The sequence below is a fragment of the Manacus candei genome, unplaced genomic scaffold (assembly GCF_025592945.1).
Source record: "Manacus candei isolate 608988 ecotype Guabito, Panama unplaced genomic scaffold, ASM2559294v1 h1tg000024l, whole genome shotgun sequence".
Classification (NCBI taxonomy): domain Eukaryota; kingdom Metazoa; phylum Chordata; class Aves; order Passeriformes; family Pipridae; genus Manacus; species Manacus candei.
The window spans coordinates 6,199,930-6,224,680 of record NW_026138072.1 but is presented as its reverse complement, the minus strand read 5'-3'; the positions used below and the strand labels follow the sequence as shown (position 1 = coordinate 6,224,680).

At 40.7% G+C, this 24,751-nt stretch overlaps 1 protein-coding gene across 2 annotated transcripts; it reads left to right on the top strand.

Moving 5' to 3' along the window:
* Window positions 1-498: 498 nt before the first annotated feature.
* Window positions 499-21,953, top strand: SLC30A5 (solute carrier family 30 member 5). Of its 2 annotated transcripts, XM_051788349.1 has the most exons (16): window positions 499-757; window positions 913-1,035; window positions 3,445-3,511; window positions 4,395-4,480; window positions 5,897-5,984; window positions 7,702-7,789; window positions 9,349-9,425; window positions 10,591-10,761; window positions 11,398-11,686; window positions 12,043-12,251; window positions 13,316-13,473; window positions 14,091-14,220; window positions 15,975-16,200; window positions 17,571-17,797; window positions 19,644-19,772; window positions 21,517-21,953. In XM_051788349.1, the coding sequence occupies exons 1-16, from the start codon at window positions 684-686 to the stop codon at window positions 21,685-21,687; spliced, it is 2,313 nt and encodes a 770-aa protein (XP_051644309.1). In that variant the 5' UTR covers window positions 499-683; the 3' UTR covers window positions 21,688-21,953. The 2 variants fall into 2 exon arrangements, with proteins under 2 accessions (XP_051644309.1, XP_051644310.1); XM_051788350.1 differs by lacking the exons at window positions 7,702-7,789; window positions 9,349-9,425.
* Window positions 21,954-24,751: the final 2,798 nt, after the last annotated feature.

The window sequence follows — 24,751 nt, the reverse complement described above, 5'->3', positions numbered from 1 at the left end:
CTCTCTCTATATATACATATAGATATCAGTACCAAAATCACGTGTTGGGATGTCCCCAAACCAGACAGTTTGATATACAGCTGGAAGAAAGCAGCTAGCTCACAATATGGACATTTCTAACCTTCCACTTCGATTTCTCCCATTAATTTCAACTGGATATTTGGAGACGTCAGCAGGGAGACCCTCTCCTGATGCTCGATCCTGGCGCAGGTCTTTGCACATAATCATACAAAATAAACAAGGTTAACAAACAAAAAAAAAAAGGTATGGAATTCCAGCCCCCTTTCCCGCCCCCGCCCCGGGGGGAGGGAGCCGCGGCCCGGCCCCGCCCCACCGACCCCGGCCCCGCCCCACCGGCCCCGCCCCCGCCCCCCTGACCCCGGCCCCGCCCCAGCGGCCCTGGCCCCGCCCCCCTGACCCCGGCCCCGCCCCACCGACCCCGGCCCCGCCTCTACAGCTCCGGCCTCGCCCCAACCCCCGCCGGGGCGCTTGCGCACTGCTTCGCGCACGCGCGCGGGAGGCGCTCGCCGACCGTCGGTCGCTGTTCCCAGTTCCTGTTCCCGGTTCTCGTCCCGCTGCGCTGCCCGCGGGGGATGAAGTGCCCCCGGCGCGGGACAGGCGGGCCGCGCCCGAACGTCTGAGCGCCCGCAGCCGCTCCGTGCAGGAGCTCCCTCCTTGCCACCATGGAGCAGCCGTACGGCGGGCAGGCCCTGGCCGGCGGCGGCGCGCTGGGGCCCGTGGATGTGCCCAGCGCCCGGTAACGCCGAGGGGGGCAGCGGCCGCTCCGCTGGGTGCTCCCTCCCTCAGGGGAGCAGCGGGATCACCCGAGGGCCGGTGGGGGTCGCGCCCTCCACTGAGGCCCCGGGCCCGCGCGGTCGCGGCGTGTGCGAACCGGCCTCTTTCCTTCCGCAGGCTGACGCGGTACATCGTGCTGCTGTGCTTCACCAAGGTTTTGAAAGCCGTGGGCCTGTTTGAGTCCTATGATATCCTGAAAGCGGTCCACCTCGTACAGTTCATCTTCGTAGTGCAGCTGGGGTGAGTGTGCGCGGGGTGCAGCCTTGTGCCCTACCCTTACAACGTGCTCTGTCTGGGGTGTTTTGTGAGAGCGTCAAGCTTGTACCTTGCATTATTTTGTTCTAGATACTCAAGGAGTAGAAGACATAGCAGTGAATCCAAGAAATACTCTGTTTGCAGGAGTGTTTTTGCTTCACATCTCTGCTCACTATAATTTCAGTATCTTGGAATGTCTCAAGTTGGAAGGGATCCATAAGGGTCATTGAGTCCAACTCCCTGCTCCTCACAAGACTACCTAAAACTAAACCATATGACCAAGAAACTTGTCCTTGGGTTCTGACAGGCTTGGTGCTGGAACATTTTCCTGGGAGCCTGTTCCAATGGCTGGCCACCTTCTCAGTAAAGAAACTTTTTGTAACATGCAATGCGAAGTTTCCCTGGTGCAGTTTCATTCCATCTCATGCCCTGTCACTGTTCACCAGAGAGAGGTCAGCACCTGCCCCTTTGTTGCTCCACAGTTATAGGCCACAATAAGGTCGCCCCTCAGGCTCCTCCAAACTGAGCAAGCCAAGCAACCTCAGCTGCTCCTTCTCCTGCCCTCAAGACCTTTCACCATCACAGCTGCCCTCCTCCAGACACACTCCTACAGTCTGATATCCTTCTTATAAGAAGTGCCAAAAACTGCACACAGGACTCAAGGTGAGGCCACACCTATGCAGTGCAGAGTGGAACAGTCAGCTCCCTCAATGAGCTGGCGATGCTGTGCTTGATTGTAAATGCACCTCGAGGCACAGCTGACCCTTTTTGCTGCCAGGGCACACTGCTGATTCATATTCAACTTGCCATCAGCCCAGACATTCGATAGAGCTGCTCTCCAGCCTGTTGCAGGGTTACCCACCCTAGATGGAGAACCCAGCACCTGCTCTTTTTAATTTCATACCATTGGTTATTGCCCTGCTCTCTAGCCTTTTCACATGTCTCTGTAAGGCCAGTCTGCCCTTGGGAAACTTAAGTGTTTTTCCTACTTCAAAATTGGTCGTGCTGTGACAGTTGCTCTGACTGGCAGCCAAGTACTGCACAACTGTACACACACTTCCCCCCACCCCAGGGGGCTGGGGAAGAGAATCGGGAGGAAAAGAAAAAGCAAAACTTGTGGGTTGAGATAAGAACAGTTTAATAATTGAAAGTTTTAGACTAATAAATTATTGATAATATAAAAAGTGAAAAAATACATATTAAGAAAAGGAAGATAAAAAAATGCAAGAAAAAGTAAGTGATGCACAATACAACTGCTCACCATGCACTGACCAATATCCAGCCCATTCCCAAACCATGATCAGCCCCCAACTCTAGGTACGTCCCCAAGTTTATATACTGAGTATGATGTTCTGTGTTATGTAATATTCCTTTGGCCTGTTCAGATCAGCTCTCCTGGCCATGCTTCCTCCCAGCTTCTTATGCACCTGCTTATTGGCAGAGCATGGGAAACAGAAAAGTCTTTAGTTTCAAATAAGCACTACTGAGTTATGACAAAATATTAGTATGTTATCAACATTATTATCATACTGAATTCAAAACACAGCCCTGTAGCAGCTACTAAGAAAATATTAACTCAATCCTAGCTAAAACCAGGACACTCAGGCATGTCTTTTTAATTTTCTTAAGAAGGGTGTAGAAGATAAGCTTTCTTCTTTATAGTTTGTATTCCTGTAGTTCTTGTGAGTTTCAACTGCTGTTTTTCCCACATTGAGGGCTAAGGTATAGAAACTGATAGCATATATGAAGAAACAACCTTTGCAGACAGAATCCTGCTTCATGGTTACATGATGCCATTTGGAACAGCATATATGTAATAAACTTAGCAGAATTGAAATATTTGGAACTTTATTTTTTCTTTTGTTTCAAATTCGTCTATATATCTGCACTTCTTTCTTGCATGTTCCCGAGCACCATAGTCTTTTTTTCCCCATCACTTTTGATCCCAGTTGAAGAATTTGTGTTCTGTGTCTTACCATTTCTAACAGGACTGTATATACAGCATTCTATGTATGAGTAAACCTTTGGGTGTATCTATCTTGATAACAAAAATCAGAGTATTATTTCTCCTCAGAACTTCTGAGATCAGTTATTTTGATTTTTGTAAATCAAAAATAGCAATTCTCATTAGCAATTCTCTCAAGAACTTGCATTTAAAGTTGACCAGAACTGAACTTCACTTGTCATCACTGTAGTACTGGTATGTGACACAAGTAATGCATCAGGAAAAGCAAAATCAATGAATGTGATCAGTGTGGCCTTTTAGTGAAAAAATTGTAGGGAAAGCCATTTTGTAAACTGAGCCTGATATGAGAGACCTGGTTATTTAGAGCTGGTTTGGATAAAAAGCTGACAGCTAATACACTAATAGCGAAAACTTTCTTCTTTTAACAGATCTGCATTTTTTATGGTTTTGTTTCAAAAACCATTTTCATCTGGAAAAGTGGTGACCAAACGTCAGGTGAGTTGACATATGTAATAGCGATTGACATCTTTGTAAATATTCTTGGCTATGTGGCTCTTGCCAAAAGTGGAAGTAGAACAAAGATTACTCCACTTGGAAGATGTGCTAACAATTTCTAAAAGTGTGTAACTAATTCAGTGTATAGTGCACAAAAACCATCAGCGTTTTTAGCTTTTGTCAGCTCCTTTTGAGAGTATAGTGAAAACATTGGTCCTTATCTTCATACAAGCATCTACTTTGAGGAATGGAATTGTCAAAAAGAGCTTAGTCTATTTAGCTGACTTAGACAGTCAGAAGGGCAATTTCTGGGCTGCCAGAATGTTGAAATGCTCCAGTCTTGTCCCCCATGACAAAAGAGTCCTTTCTGCACGTGATGAGGGGCTGATCTAACTGCTCTTCAGACCTTTGTTGAGTTTGCAGTATCCTGAGGAGTTAGAGTAGGCCCAGGTTGGAACCTGCTGATTTGTAAGAAATAAGTTTTCTTCACCTGCTTCTTATTCATCTTGGTTTTATGTAACTGTGCGTGCAAAACTCAACCCAGTGTGTGTGCTAAGTAGACAGAATCTGAAGGATAGCGTGGTCCAAGTGTCAACTGCTTTCATCATTAGACATGTATGGCTGAATTTTAAAAATGTGAACAGGAATAAACTGCATCTTTCTTTTGAGTTCCAAAAAATCTGCCCCTATGTGGTTTTACTATTGGTAAAAAAATTAAAATTCTGGATTTTGAAGATGTGGTGTTTGTCGTAGGTACTCTACCTTGTTGCAAAGCACATGATTTCCCCTCAATTTCTATAGCTACTGTGCTAAAAGAATGCTAGTAATGGGGTGCTTATTTTGAAACTGGAGAAAATGATAAGGAAATACCTTTCCTTTGCAGTGGGTCAGAATTTTTAAGCATGCTGTTGTCGGATGTATCATTTCACTCTTGTGGTTTTTTGGCCTCACTCTTTGTGGACCACTGAGGTAAATATATCTACTGTAAATATTGTTTTCTATTGTCATCCTTCCCTGTCTTGCCCCTTTGCTTTTTGTTTTCTGTTTGTCAGTCCATGATGCTAGCCACTTGATGTATTTTTTGAAAATTTGAATGAATCCTTATGCTTTTTCCTGTGAATTCTTTTGTGGTTGGGAAAAACTATATATCATTTCCATAGAACTGGTAATTTTCTTCACTAATTCTTTGGTGAGATGCCAGTGAAATTCTTGATAGTGCTTAAACACGTGATGATACATGAAGGTCACCATCTGTTTTACTGACTGTAGTTTTCATAATTTCCCTAGTCTCGTTAGCGTAATGCCAGTTGCTTACTCTCCTCTTTGGAGTCCATGGCTTGACAGCTAGTGATAGCAGCTGGTATTCCTGTGGCAGGTGACTAGAATCAATTTATGCACTTGTTGCAGGGTACTGCTTTATCTGGTCAGCCGTGTGGACTGTGTTGGAATTGGGTAACATTAGTGCACACACTCAGAGTAAAATCACTCGTGCTGTTTACTAGTAGTATTTACTGAGTAACTATAAAAGAGTAACATTAGACTTCCAAAAATTAAGGTTAATATATTGGAAAGCATCTTTCATTAGAGAGAGGAAGGTAAAGACTTAAATGATACATTTTATGAAGGTGAAGTTTTATCCTCTACACAGGAGAATGCATACCTGAGAGTCATAATACTGTGATTATTTATGTTAATGTAGTTAATACTCTAGTGCCTCTCTGGATGCTGGCATTCATCTCAAACAGAACCAGTAACATGGGTCCTAGCAGGTTGTATTGCTATGTAGAGGATTGCAAAAGCATTTGGTAAACTTGACAGCAATGATTACTTTCATGTTCTGCTCATGAAAGCTGTCAATACAAGCTTGTTATAGTCAGCCTTTGCTGTCTGAAGGAGATATAAGTTAGAATTTGGTATTTTCAGCAATTAAGAGGTACTGAGGTGGGATAAACTACTAGACCATCAGCACCTCAATAAGAAGGATGTAATACTACAGAACAGGACCTCTTTTATTCTAGGAGCCAGCAACTGGTTTAGAGGAGGTATTGTAATGGGAATAATACTTCCATCTTGAGCAAGTTAGTGTCTTGTTGTGTTGCTAGAAGAAAGTACAGTTTAAAGTTATCTATAAATGAATAATTTTAATCTGTTCCTTGAGCTAGGAAGTCCTCATTTTTTGATATGTCTGGCTGTCTGCAGCTAGATCTGTCTGCTGGTGAAGGCAAATAGATTTGCATTTATCATTTTGAATTGTTTAAACTTGCTGTTGAAATCACAGGATAAATCTTTGGTGTGTCATTAATTTTAGCTGAAATAGTATATATCAAGGTTGTGAGATAAACTCATTGTAAATGGACTTAGGTGTTTTATTTCACTTTTTTATAGGACATTGTTGCTGTTTGAGCACAGTGATTTGGTTGTGCTGTCACTCTTTGGTGTCTTGTTCACAAGCTCAGGTGGAGGACCAGCAAAGGTATTTAAAAATCTATTTTACCAATTGTTGGAGATACTGAATGCTATAAATTCAAATGCTTCTTCAACTGTGTTTTGGATCTATGTTCGTAGAAAATGTGCTTTTTTTAAATTTAATTAGTGGTGAAATTGAGAGAAACAGTGGGTGAAGCTGTGTGTGCTCTGTAGCAGATACCTGAGAAGTTTTTCTGTTTGTAGGCAGAAAAGAACCTTGAAAATTATTTTTTCACTTCAGCATTCTTTGTAATGGGATTTTGGGTTCAAAATGACAAAAGGACATATGTTCATGTAGTGGTCCTCACCCTTACACACTGAAGTCCAGCAACACAGTCTCCAGTGGCTGGCCTATACTCTTCAATGTGTTTAGCTTTTCACATATTCTGGGGTTTTTCTGCCAAAAAGTTCTGTAAGTACTTTCATGTCTGCCTGATCCTGTATGTGCTGAATATTTGGGCCCAGTCTTTCCCTGAATCAGAGACCTCTACTTGAGATATCCTTTAAGTCCCATTACACTCACTTTTGCAAGGTGTGCTCTAAATGTGCCTAATTACCCCTAAATGGAATGAGCTTATCTCAACACCTAGTATTCTTGTCCGCTTCCACTCAAAACCAATAAGAGTTGGAGGAGGATACCTACTGTCATATATCTGAGGCTAGAGGACTTGCTGTGTAAGAGAAGTTTCACTTTGATGCCACCTCAGGCTGTGAGTTCTGAAATCTCTGTCTCAAAGCTGCACTGGAGTCCCCTAAGTGCTGTTAAGCTGGCCTTAGAGTGAATAGCACAGTCATCTGCTCCAACAGGCTGTGCATACCCCCCTCAAACTGAGAATCTTAGGGCATGCAGCATGAAGATCTTCATCTAGAAGACATATTATTTTTTCTAGTCAACCACCCAAAGAGCAGAGGTAAGAGCTTCAGAGAGGTTCTTTGTCAATCTGTATCTTAGTGGGCCGTGTTTGGCAATTCAGCTGCATGGCTTACGGCAGCAGAAACAAGAGAGCCATGACCCTGTCCTCTGAATCATTTCAGCTTAATGAAGTGAACTGGTCAGCTGACTTTCTGAAACAAGAATATGATATTAAATTGTGGTAGTATTTTTCAGATGTAGAGCTCATTGTCTTTCCAAAATGATGAATACCAAAAATCCAGTGGCTTAAGTCTGGGTGGTGAGAGCTCTGCTAGCTGGGATTTCATGGCTTCTTCTGCCCTTTCCCCACAAAAGTACTGCAGAGCTGTTCTTTCTCATAGCCTTTGCATAGTTCTCTAGCCTCTTTCTCCCCTAGGACAAAATTTGACATTTTGTCCACCAGATATTGTTTGTAGCTCATGGATGTTACAAAGTATTAAATCATCAGGCTGAAGTAGCAGTGCATTCTTTTAGGCAGAAACACACCATGAAGAAGAAAGTAATCACACTTGAAGTTTGTAAGATACAGGCTTCTAGCCTGCTACAGTGGTGATGTGTCCTGAGTTATCTCATAAATCTGAAAACCAGAAAAAATGTGAAATTATATCGTCAAGATCACTTTCTTAAAAAAATGGGTGTTTCATTCATGTTTTTCTTACTGAAGTGTGCTTACAATGATCATGAAGCAGGGAGGGAGGGGACTGATTTTCAGGATTTTTTTAATAATAATCTGTTATAAAAATAGTAATCTATTATAAAAATATTTGGGTTTTTTGTTGATTAGCTGTTTGTTGTTTGGGTTTTTTTACAGACAAGAGGTGCTGCATTTTTCATCATAGCTGTCATCTGCTTACTACTTTTTGATAATGATGACCTCATGGCTAAAATAGCAGAACATCGTATCCTTTATTGCTATGTGTAAGAGCAAGTGACTGTTATTACTGGAGCAGAGAGAGTGTGAAATTGAGTATACTGAATTAAATTATAATTTGAAGCAATCCTGAAGAAAGTTTTCAATTGATCATCTCATCATAGTGTACTGACAAAAAATAGTACATCTAACGATGGGCAGTAAAAATAATAAATTTTACAAAAGAAGGATAAAAACATGAAATTACAGTTGCAAACGCTATATTCTGGAACCTTATTGGTTAATTCACTTAGTTTTTCAGTGAGTTGATTCATAGAAAGGCCTGAGTAAGGAGGGACCTTAAGAAAGACCCTTAAGATCATCAAGTCCAACCATTAACCCAGCACTGCCAAGCCCACCACTAAACCATGTCCCTAAGTGCCACATCTACATGTCTCTTAAATACCTTACCTCCAGGGATGGTGACTCAGCCTGTTCCAATGCTTGACAATCCTTTCCATGAAGAAATTCTTCCTAATATTCAATCTTAGTCTTTCCTGGTGCTACTTGAGTCCATTTCTTCTTGTCCTTTCTCCTTTTACTTGAGAGAAAAAACTGATGTTGTTACAAACTCCTTTCAGGTAGTTGTAGAGAGTGATAAGCCTTCTTTTCTCCAGACTAAACACCCTCAGCTGCTCCTCACACATGGTCACCAGCTCCATTGCCCTTCTCTGGAGATGCTCCAGCACCTCAATGTCCTTCTTGTAGTGAGGTACCCAAACCTGAATGCAGGATTTGAGGTGTGGCCTCACCAGTGCTGATAATCACTGGTCTTGCTGGCCACACTGTTGCTGGTAAAAGCCAAGATGCCACCTGGGCACACTGCTGGCTCATGTTTAGCCACTGTCCCAACAGCACCCCCAGTTTTCCATCCACTCTTTTGCAAGCCTGTAGCACTGCCTGGGGTTGTGGTGACACAAGGGCAGAACCCGCCGCTGGGCCTTGTTGAACCTCGTACTGTTGGCCTCGACCCAGGGATCCAGCCTGTCCAGATCCCTCTGCAGAGCCTTCCCACCCTCCAGCAAATCAGCATTCCCACCCAGCTTGCTGTCACCTGCAAACTGGCTGAGGGTGCATTCCATCCCCTCATCCAGATCACTGATAAAGATATGAAACAGGACTGGCCCCAGTGCTGAGCCCTGAGAAACCCCACTGGTGATGGAATGCCAGCTGAATGTGACTCCATTCACCACCACTCTCTGGGTCCAACTATCCAGACAGCTTTTCTACCCAGGGAACTCATCCAAGTTATGAGCAGCTGGTTTCTCTGGGAAAATGCTGTAAGAAACAGTGTCAAAGGCTTTACTCCCTCATTCACTAGGCAGGTAATCCTGTCACAGAAGATCAGGTTGGTCAATCAGGACATGCCTTTCACAAAAGCATGCTGAGGGCTGAGCCTGATCCGCTGTCTGTCCTCCACGTGCCAACACACCTTAAAGCTCAGTTTGCTTACTTCTGCGTTCTGTGGTCTTTTGCTACTTTTGCCTGTTCTTTGGTTTAAAACAAAATCATCAAATGAAACTCTTCCTTAATTTTTTTTTAATTTAGCTGAGGGGCATCATGACAGTGCTCTTACCCATGTTCTCTATACAATCATTGCTTTCCTGGGTGTTGCAGATCACAAGGTAAATAACTTGTATTGTAGAAGGTTAATATTTATCGAAGTTTTGTAGGTAAGAATTTCACCAGCTCAGAGCTAATCCAAGCCTAAATCAAACCCAAAATTTGAGCATCCCTCCCCCCCATATTGGAACTGAACTAGCACTGGAATTTTTACATCTTGATAGGAGTTTGAGCAGCTTCAATACAGCAAACCAAACTGTACAATGTTCAACCTCTGTAGCTGATAAGGACTTTACTGTAATGCATAACCTAAAAAGTCTCATTAAAATTATCATGAAGTATTCTGTCATCAGTGTTCTGGATGTTCATAATACTTTGCATACAAGCCATTTCTTACTCACTTTTGGAGTCTGTGTTTTGTTGCTGCTTCTTTATCTTTCCCCAGTCTTTCCTTTATATTAGATTTGTACTTGAAGACACAGATGTTGATACTTCTCAGCAGCATAGTCCCATTGTAGTTGGTGATATAACTAGCTGAGTATCGTAATCATACTGTACAGGGTTGATCCACCTGATTGAGTTGTTGTGTTAGCTTAGTCTTGCTGCTAAAGTGGCTGCAGTGAGTACTAAAACAAGAAAAAAATACAGAGCAGCTGAGAATGTATTAATATAAAAATAAATGTTAGACTGGTTAATGGTGCGCAAAAGCAAGTGTGATCTGAGGGAGATAAGATGCTGTGTGTGTATCTTGTGACTAATTTGTAGAACAATTTTGAAAGAAAATAATGTGGAGAAATATGATACGGTGTGATTAAAGGTAAGTAGATGAAAGGTTATGAAAGGCTTAGAGGTCAAGGTGATGTGAACCTTTGGGGGTTTATGTATGCTTTCAACATGTTTTTAATAATGGAAGATGGGAAAAAAAACTTTGTGAGATTTTTCATTTTCCTCATATGCTGTTTGTTACCATTTCACTGCTGTTGTATGACAACTAACACTACTGAGAGTTTCAAAATTCAAGTCATATTAGGCTGTTGTGAATAATGCTAAGGTATAACCATGTTACTGTTTTTAACTAAGCAACAATTACAGGAAATATCCTGTCTTTAGCTTTTATTGCCAAGTTAAGGAAAGCACATTAATCTTTTCTCCATGTAAGTGCCACTGTGTTTGGAATGGGGGGTTTGGGTCTTCAGAAATGCTAACGGTTTCCCCTTACATTTCCAGGGCGGAGTACTGCTTTTGGTGTTGGCATTGTGCTGTAAGGTTGGTTTTCACATGGCTTCCCGAAAACTATCTGTAGACGTAGGTGGAGCCAAGCGTCTTCAAGCTTTGTCTCATCTAGTTTCTGTCCTTCTGTTATGCCCATGGGTCATTATCCTGTCTTTGACAACAGAGGTAAGATAACAAGTACAAAGATAAATCATTTTTTGTAATGCTTGACAAGTGAAATTTAAATATTTCCTTTAAAATATCTTTAAAATTACCGAAGTTCATGTCTTTATTTTTGTAGTAAGCTCCATTGAAATTTTTTCTTTATGTTTCCTTCTATATTTTGATTTTTATCTGTGTGATACCTTAATTTCCTCTTTTGTGTGATAACTTTATTTCATCCTTCTAGCTCAGATATTATATCTTGGGTTTGTCTACAAATATTGCACAAGTATTAACAACTATATAAATACAGGACTCTTTTTATCCCTAGGGAGTAGATTATTTATTGTGTTTTAAAAACATGTTCTTTATGCCCACATGCATAGGCAGAGTAGACCATTACAAACATGGTGTTGCATGTGGCGTTGCTTTTAAGAACATGGAAGTATTTAAAATAAGGTACTGTCGTGCATTTTAGATATATGTGTCTTTCTGTATCTGAGATGTTGGTTTTATATGATAAATTGAAAGTATAGAAGTATTTATGTTTTGATAGATTACTGAAAACATTTGTAATTCAAGTGAACTACATGTAATGCTGTATATACAATCACATCAAAAGGTGAGCAGTCCTATTTGAAATTTTTTTTGTTGTTGCAGAGCAAAGTAGAGTCTTGGTCTTCTCTCATCATGCCTTTCATAACAGTCATCTTTTTTGTTGTGATCCTGGATTTCTACGTGGAGTCCATATGTTCTGTGAAGATGGAAGGTTCCACATGTGCTCGATACGGATCCTTTCTTACTTTCATTAGTGCATTGCTTTTTGGAAACTTTTGGACACATCCAATAACAGACCAGCTTCGAGCTATGAACAAGCCACCACACCATGAAAGCACAGAGCATGTTCTTTCTGGAGGGGTGGTAGTGAGTGCTGTCTTCTTCATTTTATGTAGGTATTCCTATCTAAACTGCAATAAATGTTGTCCTTATGACTGGGAAGCCAGTCAGAAAATTAAGGTGTGCAGAAGTCTTTTGGATGAGCTTTTATGGATTCTTTAATAAGAGGGCCTGTAAAATTTTGCTCTATTATTGTCTGTCTGTGAAAAAAAAAGGTAATAGATCTGTTGTGGAAGTGCTGACATAATCTTACATAGCAATGAAATCTAATGATAAACCTCAAGATGAAGTTGACAGTCACTTTGCTGCCTGCAAATTTTATACAGACTTTGATTACTGATTCAACAAATTATAAAAAAGCTGTAAATCTTGGAAACGACAACAAACACTTCAATGCTTTCCTTGCAGCTGCCAATATCCTGTCCTCCCCCTCCAGGAAGGGGCAGAAGGGTACCCTTATTGGCTATTCCCCTGAAGGCACTCCTCTCTATAACTTCATGGGTGATGCATTACAGCAGAGCTCTCAGTCATTGCCCCGGTTTATTAAGGAGTCACTGAAGCAAATTCTCGAGGAGTATGATTCTAGGCAGATCTTCTATTTCTTGTGCCTAAATCTGGTAAGTGCACAGTCTTTTCTTCAAACCCAATCATAGTAGTGCATACATAATACAGAAAGAAGAGTTATTATTTGAAAGGTTTCCATAATTGATTGTTTTTAAAGATACTTTGACAGAGTAGTTTAATTAGATGGTATGTTGAAATAAAAGATTCTTATACTAATCTTGCAGTAAGGGGCAGGTCACTTTGATTTGTTATCACAGGCAGCACTGGTTCTATGTGTAACTGTTACACAACTAACTAAATACTTGTCTGACCTTGTATTTAACACACCTCAGTGTTGCCAGCAGGTAAGCTGAAACTGATAAGGCCTTTAAGGATGGACACAACAAAACAGAATGTGTGGGATTGATTAGTGTAATTTTGGAGTAGTCTGGTTTTATTTCTAGCTTCTCTCTTTATTGAATAGGTAAAGATAATGCAGTAAGCAATATTGATGGAACCTCATTTGCAGAGATCTCTCTTCATTCTTAGCCAGTTATGCAAGAAAATAAGGGGAGAAACCTGAAGCATCCATTGTAATTTTATGGTGTTCCATTATGGAATATGAAAGATAGGAAAAAAGTTTTTAGGCAGACATATTAATCATAGTATATTGTTCAGGGAAAGTATGTATTAAAATTGTTTCCATGTGTACCCTTCTCAAAACTAATTCCTAAGATTTAACAGTCAACCGGTGAAGAAAATGTTTACGTAAAAGATTTATAGACAGCATGGCTTTTACGCTAATAACATATCAGATCAGACCTCTTACACTTGGCAAAATGCTTAAAATTTTATCTGCAGAACATCAGTTTAAAATTCTAAATGAAAACTTAAATTTCAGAGGGTTGTTTTCTGAAGTGAAAGGCTTTAAGGAGGATAGATTCAAAAATGTGTCTTCATAGACTTGGAATGTATGACTTTTGTTTCACTGGAGGAGAGAAAAAATGATCTAGAAATACTTTGAACAATACTTCTGAAAAATATTGAGTGTTCTATGAAAAGAATTTCCTGCTAGCTACCAAAACATTAATATACAAGTTAATATTTGAGGAAAAATTCAAACTCTATTTTGTTTTAGGCTTTCACTTTTGTGGAGCTTTTTTATGGAGTATGGACCAATAGCCTTGGCCTTATTTCTGATGGATTTCATATGCTTTTTGATTGTTCTGCATTAGTGATGGGGCTTTTTGCAGCTCTGATGACAAGATGGAAAGCAACTCGCATATTTTCCTATGGGTATGTGCATTGGGTTCTTTAAGGACTATTTGCAACTTACTTTCCTTGCTCATTTTCAAAATGCCCTGCCATGTTTGGGATGTTTTACTAGTGCGTGCTTCTGTGGGTTTTTTTGCTGTATCTCTTCTCTTCCACTTGGGCACATGCTGTTCTCTTCTTACCCCTGTAAACAATGTGCCTGAAATGTAATTTTCATTTATCTCTACAAGTTGTGAATATTATTTAGGAATTACCTCATTCTTTATATGCATGTATGTCAAACAAAAATATATGTTAAAAGTCAGTGTTCAGCTAAGGATTTAGATTCTGCTGAAATAAGGAAGCTTTATATGGTTGCATAGCAGTTTAGCAATTTGAAGCCACGAATGGGCATCATATATGAAAAAATACTTACATTAATAGTGCTTTATTCCATTGGAGTTTGGACAGTTGCAAACTGGTAACCTCTTGGTTAGAAATAAAAAACTCAGAAATTGAGGAATGATTTTGTGGCACTGAGAAAAATATCATAGCTATCATAACGCTGTATTAAATATATCATAATTTTATTTATTATAACTGAGATTTGTTCAGAATACCCATTCTTTACTCTAAAAAGTACCTATGTTTACTTTCAGGTATGGACGTGTAGAAATTCTCTCTGGATTTATTAATGGCCTCTTTCTGATGGTGATTGCTTTCTTTGTCTTCATGGAATCGGTGACCAGACTGGTGGATCCTCCAGACATAGATACAAACATGCTAACTGTAAGTTTTCTCACTCTGTTTAAATGTAGTTTTGCAGTTAATGGTTCATTTATGTTTGTCTCCAGAGTGACCTTACTGAGTCCTTCTGGGGACTTAAAGGAGCCAACAAGAGAACTGTAGAGGGACTTTTCACCTAAGCATGGAATGACAGGAAAAGGGGGAATGGCTTTAAACTGAATCAGAATAGGAAGAAATTCTTTACTTTGAGGGTAGAGAGGCACTGGCACAGGTTACCCAGAGAAGTTTTGGATGCTCCATCCCTGGAAGAGTTCAAGGCCAGGCCAGATGGGGCATTGAGCAACCTGATCTAGTGAAAGGTGTCCCTGCCCATGGAAGGGGGTTGGAAATAGATGGTCTTTAAGGTCCCTTCCAACCCAAACCGTTCTATGATTCTATCAAAATTGCATACTCAAGGAGTCTAAACTGTGCCTTGACTTTTTAACAGATTATAATTTTAAAGTGCGAACTACATCTAATTTTAAAATATCAAAATATATAGGGTTGAATGTAATTTTATTATAACAGTTGAGTGATGTTGGAGCTCTAATCTTTTTAGAAGATGGTCTTTCTACAATAAAATATAGTAAGGAAATAGTCTGTACCAGACTAAATTTGGTTCTGCAGTTATGTATACCAATGTTAGTTATTACAGAAAAGATTTTAAAATACTAGACTAAGAGCTTAGTATCTGAGAAACCTCAAAAATGGACCAGAACCCATAATATTATGCAGATTGTGCTACTATGGCAATTATGATGAACTGCATAGATAATCTTAACTATACCTGTGTCTCTCCACCTTCCACAGCTTCTTCAGGGGCTCCCCTCTTAATTTTTCAAGATAGCATCCCTTTCTTTCTAATACAATAGTTCATTTTCTTCAAATTATTTTTATTATGGAATTCTGCATATCTAAGCCTTTATTGATTGCGTATCCAGCTTCACTTGTTTGCTCTCCCACATACACAAGAATTTTTGCTCTCCTGCATTCTTGTGTAACAAAGAGAATGTTTTTTTTGTAGGCACAAAAATAAATGTGTGTTGCTGAAATCAAGGCTTGATTTTTATTTCTGCTTTCATTTTGATCTTCAACATTTGGTCCATTTTCACTACTGATCCTGTTTCTTGGGAGTGGAAGGTGTTACCCTCTCAACATGAGTGCAGTCTGCATAGCCAAGGAAAGGTCTACTAACCTCTAAGCAGGACTTGTTTAATTACTTCATTAGCTGGAATTACTCTTCCTGCTTTGCTAGATTTTCAAGAGAAGAATAGAAAAATAAGCAAGCAGATAAAAAGCACAATTCAACCACAATTCAACCAATAAAGCATTAGTCGCTGTCTTAAGTACAAATTATGTATGTCCTAGATAAAATATGAAAGTTTCTTTTTTTTGGTGGGGAGGGCAGTGAAAGCAAGGGAAAGCTTATATTCAAACCACCGTATCTCTTTTTGAAAGGAAATGAAATTGATCAGCCTTTCTTAAACAAAATTTGTTGTCTGGTCTTGATCTGTGAATACGAGGTTTAGCATTTAAGTGGTGGGGTTTGGGTGGGGTTTTTTTGGAGGGTTGGTGGGAAGTGGATTTTTTTGCAAGAGGAAGAAAACTTCTTTGAAACCAGGTTGTATAGTGAAAGGAATATGATGAGGGATTCATATTAGAATAACTCTTGTGTTGCTGTCAATGGTTCCGCTAGAAAACAAATTCGATTGCCTGGGAGGATGCAGTGAAGTTAAAGACTTTTTTCCCTCTCACAGCCAGTCTCTGTCGGAGGGCTGATCGTAAACCTTGTTGGTATCTGTGCCTTTAGCCACGCGCACTCCCATGGAGCCTCTCGGGGAGGCTGTCACTCCCATGATCACAGCCATTCTCACCACGGGCACAGTCACAGCCATGGGCACAGCCATTCCCACAGTGATCATGGGCACAGCCATGGACATTCCCATGGGTCTTCTGGAGGAGGCATGAATACCAACATGAGAGGCAAGTACAGATTGTCGAATCATAAAGATGTATGTGATTTCCAGCAGACTTTGAAGATTTTCAGAATCATACCCAGTACTGTGCATCAGGAACTCTCCAGGAGCGATCTGACAGCCTTTAGATGTGGTAGACAGGAATTGCTCAAACCGTTTATGAATTTAACTTAAAGAAACTTAACTTGAAATGTTTCTTTTCGTAGCTTTCTTAGATGTGGTCAATACCAAAGGACCAATAAAAAGCAGTAATCTACAGTCTTCACCAACATTAGTAGATGACCATTGTAAACTTTATTCTATAAGCTTTAAGTCCTTGTTTCTAAGTTCAACCTGGAAATGGAAGTACCAAATCTCTGTCTATAAAGGTACTACCATGTTTGTAGATATCATGTGGCAGCTGGTTGTAAAAACACTGGGGAGGGAGTAAGAAGCAGGAGAACAAATGCAGACCAGGAGTCTAGACTATTGTGATTTTTTATTTGTGACTCAGAAGATAAGGTGGTAAATACAAAACTTTCAAATCTGAAATCATAAGCTAACAGAGATGGCAATATATATAAAACTTCAACATAGAATTTTTTCCCTAGTAGTTAGAAAGTAGTTATTTGCCAACTGTCTGGCTTATAAGAAAAAAAAATATATAAAGGAATTATGGGTTTTGTATTAGCTTGTCAGGATGTGTCATTGTCTCATATTTTATTGATTATTTTATATCCTAATTCAGTTGATTATCCTGGTTATTCATACTCATTATGTCTGCCATTTTTGTGAAGTCTGCCCATACTCATGTTTTAGTATTCTTTACAATTCTAACACTTAACTAGCACTAATCTTACAAATGCTTAGAGGGTATTTTTCTGTGCCCATTGAGTGTACCTTGAGAATGAACCCACCCTTGAGAATGAAAGCAGTATAAAATATAAAATTCCTACCAGTAGCAAAAAGACAATGTTCTTGTAAAACTGGAGCAAAATTGGCTTACAAAAACTGAACAATACATTAATATATGTCCACATTAATAAGTCAGTACATGTACACTGATCTTTTTATTCCTGGTTAAGGATCAATAGATCCCTCTATAGAGAGTTAAATGATTGTGATTACAGTACAAATCCCACTAACAATTTAAAGACATTTAGTTAAATCTGTGGATGCCTGCCTAGATCATTGGCCTATAGAGTAAAAATTGGTTTTATGATAATTTATAATTAAACATTATAAAAGCTAAATGCTTTGTGTATTTTGCCCCAGGTTAGGCAGAGGATATTTGGTTTAGCTTGAGGATATTTAATAAGCTTTACTGTGTTTTTCCTACTGAACATATACATACACTTTAGACAGAACTGTTAATCACTCCATTTATTTTGTTTTCAGGTGTATTTCTGCATGTGTTAGCAGACACTCTTGGCAGTGTTGGTGTTATTGTATCCACGATATTTATTCAGCAATTTGGATGGCTCATAGCTGATCCACTCTGCTCTCTCTTTATTGCTACATTGATTTTTCTTAGTGTTATCCCACTATTGAAAGATGCCTGTCAAGTGCTTTTGTTGAGGATACCTCCGGAACAGGAGAAAGATCTGCATGCTGCTTTAGAAAAGGTACAATTCTAAATGTTTTCGTATACAAACATACAAAACTGTAACTGTTTTTAATAATTATTCAACTCAAGTACTTCAATCTGACAGTTTCCATTGTCTTAGCTTCATGTCTCAAGTTGTTTAAAATCTATTTTGCAGAGATGTGACAGGATTAGTAGTTCTACTGATAAAAGTTGTTTTGCAGCTAAAAAGACTTGCGCTGCTTTTTGCTTTTATGGGTAGCTTTTTATGGGTATGATGTAAGACAAGTATGGTAACAGTGTGGGAAATGTATTTAGTAACATGGCGGTTCCCTGAACCTTGCAGCGAACAGTTCAGACTACAGGATTATATCATGAGCCTGTAATTTCACATTTTCTAATTTGTCCATATCACGAAGGGCATACTGGTTCACATTGGGTGAGATGGCAAAAGTTAAACTGTTTTTTCTAATTACTTTCTCATTTTAGTTAGTTTTTTTTCTGTCTGCTTTGAAGCTGTACTTGGTCTTTGCTGTTGGCTTATTTTAAGTTCCTGCCCAGAATATAGTGTGGACCTCAGTGTAGAGAACAAAACAAAGAGTAAAACAAAGAGTTAAAAGTGCTTTGACAATACCATCAACTAGAGGCTTCAAGGAAGGCTATCCTGAATGTGTCCTGTCAGTTATTAGAGGGGGAAATGTGTTCTTTTCTGCATGAGAAAGAAAAGGACAGATGGAACTTGTCTGGGAGAGACTTCTGTAGTGACAGGAAAGTGAGGTGCAGAGAGTGGTTTCACTTTTTGATGAGGGAAGTAATTCTGGGAGGCTGGGGAAAAAGAAGGCACTTTTTGAAAACAATCAAAGAGCAATTCATTAAAAGGTAATAGGAAAAGCATTTTTAAAAATACATCATGATAAAACAACAGTTGACCCCATCTAGCAGCCAGGCATCCCTACAAGCCACTTGCTCACTCTCCTCCTTTACCAGCACCACCACTGCCAGTGTGACAGGGGAGCATAAGCAAAAAAACTCTGGAAACAATATAATTTAACAGGTAGAGGAAGGGAAAAGTGCAATGCACCACCTCCCACAAGGAGGCCAATATTCAGGCAGTCTCAAGTAACAGCCAGCTTGGAAGTCAGAATCCCCTCTTCTTCCTCTACCCCAGTTCTTACTGCTGAGCATGGCATTATATGGCATGCAATATCCCTCTAAACAACTTGGATCAGTTGCCCTGGCTGTGTCCCCTCCCTATTTCTTGCTCACCCACAGCCTACCCATCAGGCAAAGGCAGAGAGAAAAGTAGAAGGCCTTGACGGTGCCCAGTACAAAAGAGAAAGACTCGACAGTTCAGCAATATCCAAAATATTTGTGTGTTATCAAAAGGGTTGTAGGCAGAAATCCAAAACACAGTGCCTTACCAGCTGCTGTGAAAAACCATCCCAATCAGACTCAGAACAAAGATCAATTTGAAAAATTATGAATTGCAGAAAGAATTTATGTCTGAATTAAGTTCAACTGTTGTAACTAAATAGCTGCTAAATAGTGAGGTAACAGGTGCCCTAGAAATGGTAGATGTTCAACTCGCATTCAGGTTAGTCTGTCCATGTGTGTTCCTGTGATGTTTACACTAAATATGGGGGGGTTTATTCTCATCTTGTTTAGTGTTGTGCTCTTCTGGGGTTTTCATTTAGTTTGACTTTTACCCTCCAGTATTGGACAGTAGTAGCAAGGTGACCTTTCAATACTAGATATTTATGAATATGGCTTAGTTGGAAAGCTGCTATGCTACACAGCTTTGTTTCCCTGTGAAATATTATCCACCAATATCACATACACAATTTTAAAATGAGTTCTTAATTGTTGTTAATGTAATTTCTTTTCAGATTCAAAAAATAGAGGGAGTCATATCCTACAGAGATCCTCATTTTTGGTGTCACTCTGCAAGTGTTGTGGCAGGCACAATACATGTCCAAGTGGTATCAGATGTGATGGAACAGAGAATTGTACAGCAGGTAAGGTGCAAAATTCTTGGACTCTAATCTCTTAATTTCCTACTCAGTAGTCCTTTTTCAGTCATAGACTGAAGTTAAAGCTGCCGTGTGTGATTTTTTTTTGTAGCTATCCATTAATGTCTCAGAGCTGGTCTCTGACACTGTACTGCCCCTTGCCTGCTAGCTTGGAATCAGCTACATAAGGAGTTGTTTGCTAGAACATCTGCCTGAACACTCACTGTTGAAAGTGGCACTACATCTGCTCGGAGAAAAGAAAGGGTCCTGGAAAAACAGGCCTGCAAAACAGGCAGTAAACAGTAGGGATATCTGGATGCTAATCATGAGTTTATAATTGCATTACCACTACCTATCTGCCTTGGGTTTTTCTTTTCCTTCAAAAGATACGTATTTCCTTATGCAAGACACTAAGAATTATCCGCTGTGCAGAAGTTGCAAAGTCATACCCTCTGAAGCTAGTCTTTGCTTTCCAGAAAATTGAATTCTTCATTATCACACAGAATCACAGAAGCAGCTAGGTTGGAAAATACCTCTCAGTCCAACCTCTGACCTAACACCATCTTGTCTACTAGACCATGGCACTAACTACCACATCCAATCTCTTCCTAAATACTTCCAGGGACAGTGAGTCCACCACCTCCCTGGGCAGCTCGCTCCAATGCCCAGTCTCTCTCTAAAGAGCTTCTTCCTAATGTCTAAACTAAATCTCCCCTGGCAGAGCTTAGGACTGTGCCCTCTTGTCCTACTGCTGGTTGCCTCAGAGAAGAGACTGATACTCACCTGGCTACAACCTCCTTTCAGGGAGTTGTAGAGAGTGATGAGTTCTCCCCTGAGCCTCCTCTTCCCCAGGCTAAACAACCCCAGCTCCCTCCACCACTCCTCAAAGGACTTGTGTTCCAGTCTCTCCACCAGCCTCATTGCCCTTCATTGGACCACAGTCCAGCACCTCAATGTCCTTCCTAAACTGAGGGGCCCAGAACTGGACACAAGATTTGAGGTGCAGCCTAACCAGTGCTGAGAACAGGGGAACAATCACTTCACTGGTCCTGCTGGCCACAGTATTCCTGATAGAGGCCAGGATGCCATTGGCCTTTGTGGCCATCTGGGCACACTGCTGGCTCATGTTCAGCTTCCCACCATCAGAACCCAAAGGTCTCTTTCTGCCTGGCTGCTCTCCAGCCACTCTGTCCCCAGCCTGTAGCGCTGCATGGGGTTGTTGTGGCCAAAGTGTGGGACCCTCCACTTGGCCTTGTTAAACCCCACACCCCATTGGATTCAGCCCATTTATCCAGACTGTTCAGGTCCCTCTGCAGAGCCCTCCTGCTTCCAGCAGATCAACACTCCCCCCCCAACTTGCTGTCATCTCTAAGTTTACTAATGGTACACTCAATCCCGTCATCCAGATCATCAGTAAAGATATTAAACAGAACTGGGCCCAACACTGATCCCTGGGGGACACCACTAGTGACCGGCTGCCAACTGGATGCAGCCCCGTTCACCACCACTCTCTGGGCCCGGCCCTCCAGCCAGTTCTTAGCCCAGCAGAGAGTGCAACTGTCCAAGCTGTGGGCTGCCTGCTAGCTTTTCCAGGAGCATGATATGGAAGATGCGGTCAAAGGCTTTGCTGAAGTAATGATTATGATAGGGGGTTTTTTTCCTGTACAGCATTTCAGAGCCAGAACACTGCAAGTTACTGTGAGATATGTATGAAGTGTAATACTAATATTAACCACACTGTTCTGTTCAGGTCACAGCAATTCTGAAAGATGCTGGTGTAAACAACTTAACTGTCCAAGTGGAGAAGGAGGCTTATTTTCAACACATGTCCGGACTCAGTACAGGATTTCAGGATGTTCTTGCAATGACTCAGCAACTAGAATCCATGAAATACTACAAAGATGGTACTTACATCATGTGATACAAAGTTGTGTTCACCACAGGAGGTGTAAATGGTGAAGCTGTTAGATTCCATATTTGTATTTTTGCCAGGAGATCTTGAACATACATGTACAGGAACAAATGTACTATATATTTGAATTTTTTTAAGCATACTGTCTTTCTTAATTGGATCAAAATGCTTTTATAAAGGAAATAAGGACTTGAATATTTGCTGTATATATGAAAATAATTGAAATCTTAAATACTGTACTTGGAGTTTATTAAACAGAAGTCTTGCAACTTCTAGATGAGCACGGATATATCTTAAATACTGTACTTGGAGTTTATTAAACAGAAGTCTTGCAACTTCTAGATGAGCACAGATATATTCCATACTTTCTCTTAAATGTGGAACATTGGTATTGTATTTTGTTAGTAATGGGAAATGGAAATAGTTTATATTAGAAGGTAAACATGATCAACTGGAGAATATTTTTCTTTTTTTCAAAGATAGCTTGAAGACTTTGAATGAAAAAAAAATACATGTTTATTATGGGGAGTGAAAATCAGGAAGCCATTTGTTTTGCACACTGTGTTATATAATAGAAGACTACAGTTTTTTTATTATGTCTCAGCATACAAATTTGATTTCTAAACTTAATGCACCAGAGCAAATACATGTTACCATGTTACATTTGTATCAAATTATTTTTTAAGAAGAGAAATCCACAGGTTAACAGTGAGAAACTGGGAGGGGCAAAAAATGAAGACACTTTTCTCTTTCCTGGGAAGACTCAGAATCATAACTCAAACCACTCTGTGAAATAAATCTTTTGTACTTTTTTGTATGAATAACTGGAAATGCAACAGTTTGAAGTGTAAAAGCATCCTGGCACTCAGCTAAACTTTGCCTCTTCAAGATACATTATTTTTACTTAATTTTTTTACTTAATTGTTTTAGTAATACGACAACACAGCTGCAGATGTACTGTAGCCAGCTATACTTTTGTGTATTACCCAAGGATGCAGTCCAGGTTTAGAATACCAATTTGTGACAGTAGTCTGGGACCTGGCAAGTTGCTGAAATGGACAGTAAATTGTGATTTCTTAACTCGTAGGTGAAAGAGTGTGTTTCAGAAAATTTTGTGCATGCTGTTGTCTTAATACTGTGAAGAAAACAAATCCGTGTCTTTAGTGAATGCCTGCCACCAGGTTAATAACATACATCTTGAGAGGTAGTTATCCTTACATTTGTTCACAGGCTTCCTGTGCCCCCTTTTTTGCTTGTCTGCAGCCTTTAAATATTTTCCTTGGAATTCAACAAATCGAGAGTGTTAGTAAGAGTGAGTATGTCTTTCATCATCCCATGTATCACAGCGGTATTATTTTGTCATATTGTTTACTCATTTATGGTATTCAGTGATTCCTAAGTACCATTATAGTAAGAACAGACGTGATGTTAGTGGGAGGATAGAGTGTTATAGGAATTATATAATAAGATCAGATTTACCAGGAATGCAGTTTGAAATGTCCTTAAGCCTTTCAGCTTTTCTTGTGAGTGGACTGTTTGAATTGTCCTTGAGCAATTCTGCTTCTCTTGTGACTGGAACTTTTTATACAAACTGAGTGGTTTGTTTTGTCACTCTTAAGTGAGTTTATTCCTCCTGTGATGTGTTAAAATGCCATCTGCAGTACAAGACTGACTTGAAAAATTGTGGTCAGAAAGTTTCTAGAAGTTGCAATTGCATTTGTGTTGAATAATGAAGAATGTGTGCATAAATCACAACTTCTCATATCTCAGGACAGTGCTGCAGAGCCAGCAGCCTTCTCAAAGCTGGATCCTGGGTTTTGTCCATGTACGCATTTGGCAGTGTTTTTTTCACCTTGTCTCCTTCAGAAGGCTTGTCACTTGAATAGCAGTGCTACAATTATGCTCAGCCTGTAAGTAGAGTGGATCTTTTGGTTTTGAAAACCATTCTCAAACAAAAAGCTTCAGTTAATATTTACATGTGCCACTCCTATTTTGAGATGATTGTACTAGATTTTACAGTATCTCACCAAACCTCATTGTCACAGGTAGGTGAAAAGTGGGAGGGGGGGTGTGATTCTGTCTTTTCATATCATTAGGTTGGCATAACTGAAAAGCGTTTGTGCTTGCCACAGCTTCCTCTGAGCAAATGCCAATTTCCTACTTCAGCTGCTAGCAGCAGAACCCAAAACAAATCAGGTGTCTGGGACCACGATCATGGCAGTGAAGGTGAGCTCATACCTGGATAATTCACAGGCAAGTCACTTGTACGCAGAGAGTTGCAACAAAACGCTTTGAACAATTAAGTTTAAAGGAAATTCCTGCAGCAAGCAGTATGTGTGTACGTAACGGGGAAGAAGTTAATGTTTTTCAGTAATATTTTATTTACTGCATCTTGAGTTTTCTGGTTACAAAAGCACTCGAGGCGGAAGGACGGCAGGCAGGTGGGGCGGTGCCCGCACAGACGGCCCGGCCCGCCCACCGTCGGGCAGCGCCGTGGGCGGGGCCGCGGCGGCCAATGAATGGCGGCCGTGGGAGTTTTTAATTGCGAGGCCGCCACGCCAGGCTTCATCCATCGGATCCTATGGGAGCTCCGTCTCTTCTCCCGCGATTCGTCTTCCCGATCCTGCCGGGGCTCTGCCTGTCTCCCTGGTCCCGCTGAGCCCCGTCCGTCCGGTCCCTCTGCTCCGCCGTGGCCACAAGGGCCACCCGGGTACGTGCGCGAAGGGCCCGGCACAGAGCGGGGTGGGCGGGGGTGCGAAGCGGGGTGTCCTCCTGGCCGGGGGGAGGCAGCCGCGCGGCCTTTCTGTGTCCTGCTCCCTCCTCCCCTTTCCCTCCGTTCAGCTGGCAGGGCAGAGAGGGGTGCAGCAGGGCAGCCCTCTGGGTTCCACCGCTCTCCCAAGTCTCTGCTTGGTGGAGAGGGCTGCGGGTGTGCTCGGCTCCCCTTCAGAGCTCAGGTGTGAGGGGAGGCAGCCTTTACCTCAACCTTCAACTTTGAAGTAAAGGACAATCAAAGGCATAAAATTACTTCTATTGCTTTACTTCAAAAAAGACTATTCCTGAACAAAAAGCTACA

Bases quoted from the DNA above. Each gene is read 5' to 3' on its own strand.
- SLC30A5 (XM_051788349.1), top strand. From the start codon at position 684: ATGGAGCAGCCGTACGGCGGGCAGGCCCTGGCCGGCGGCGGCGCGCTG. The intron at 758-912 runs GTAACGCCGAGG...TTCCTTCCGCAG, and splicing joins GTGGATGTGCCCAGCGCCCG to GCTGACGCGGTACATCGTGC. The intron at 3,512-4,394 runs GTGAGTTGACAT...TTTCCTTTGCAG, and splicing joins AAGTGGTGACCAAACGTCAG to TGGGTCAGAATTTTTAAGCA.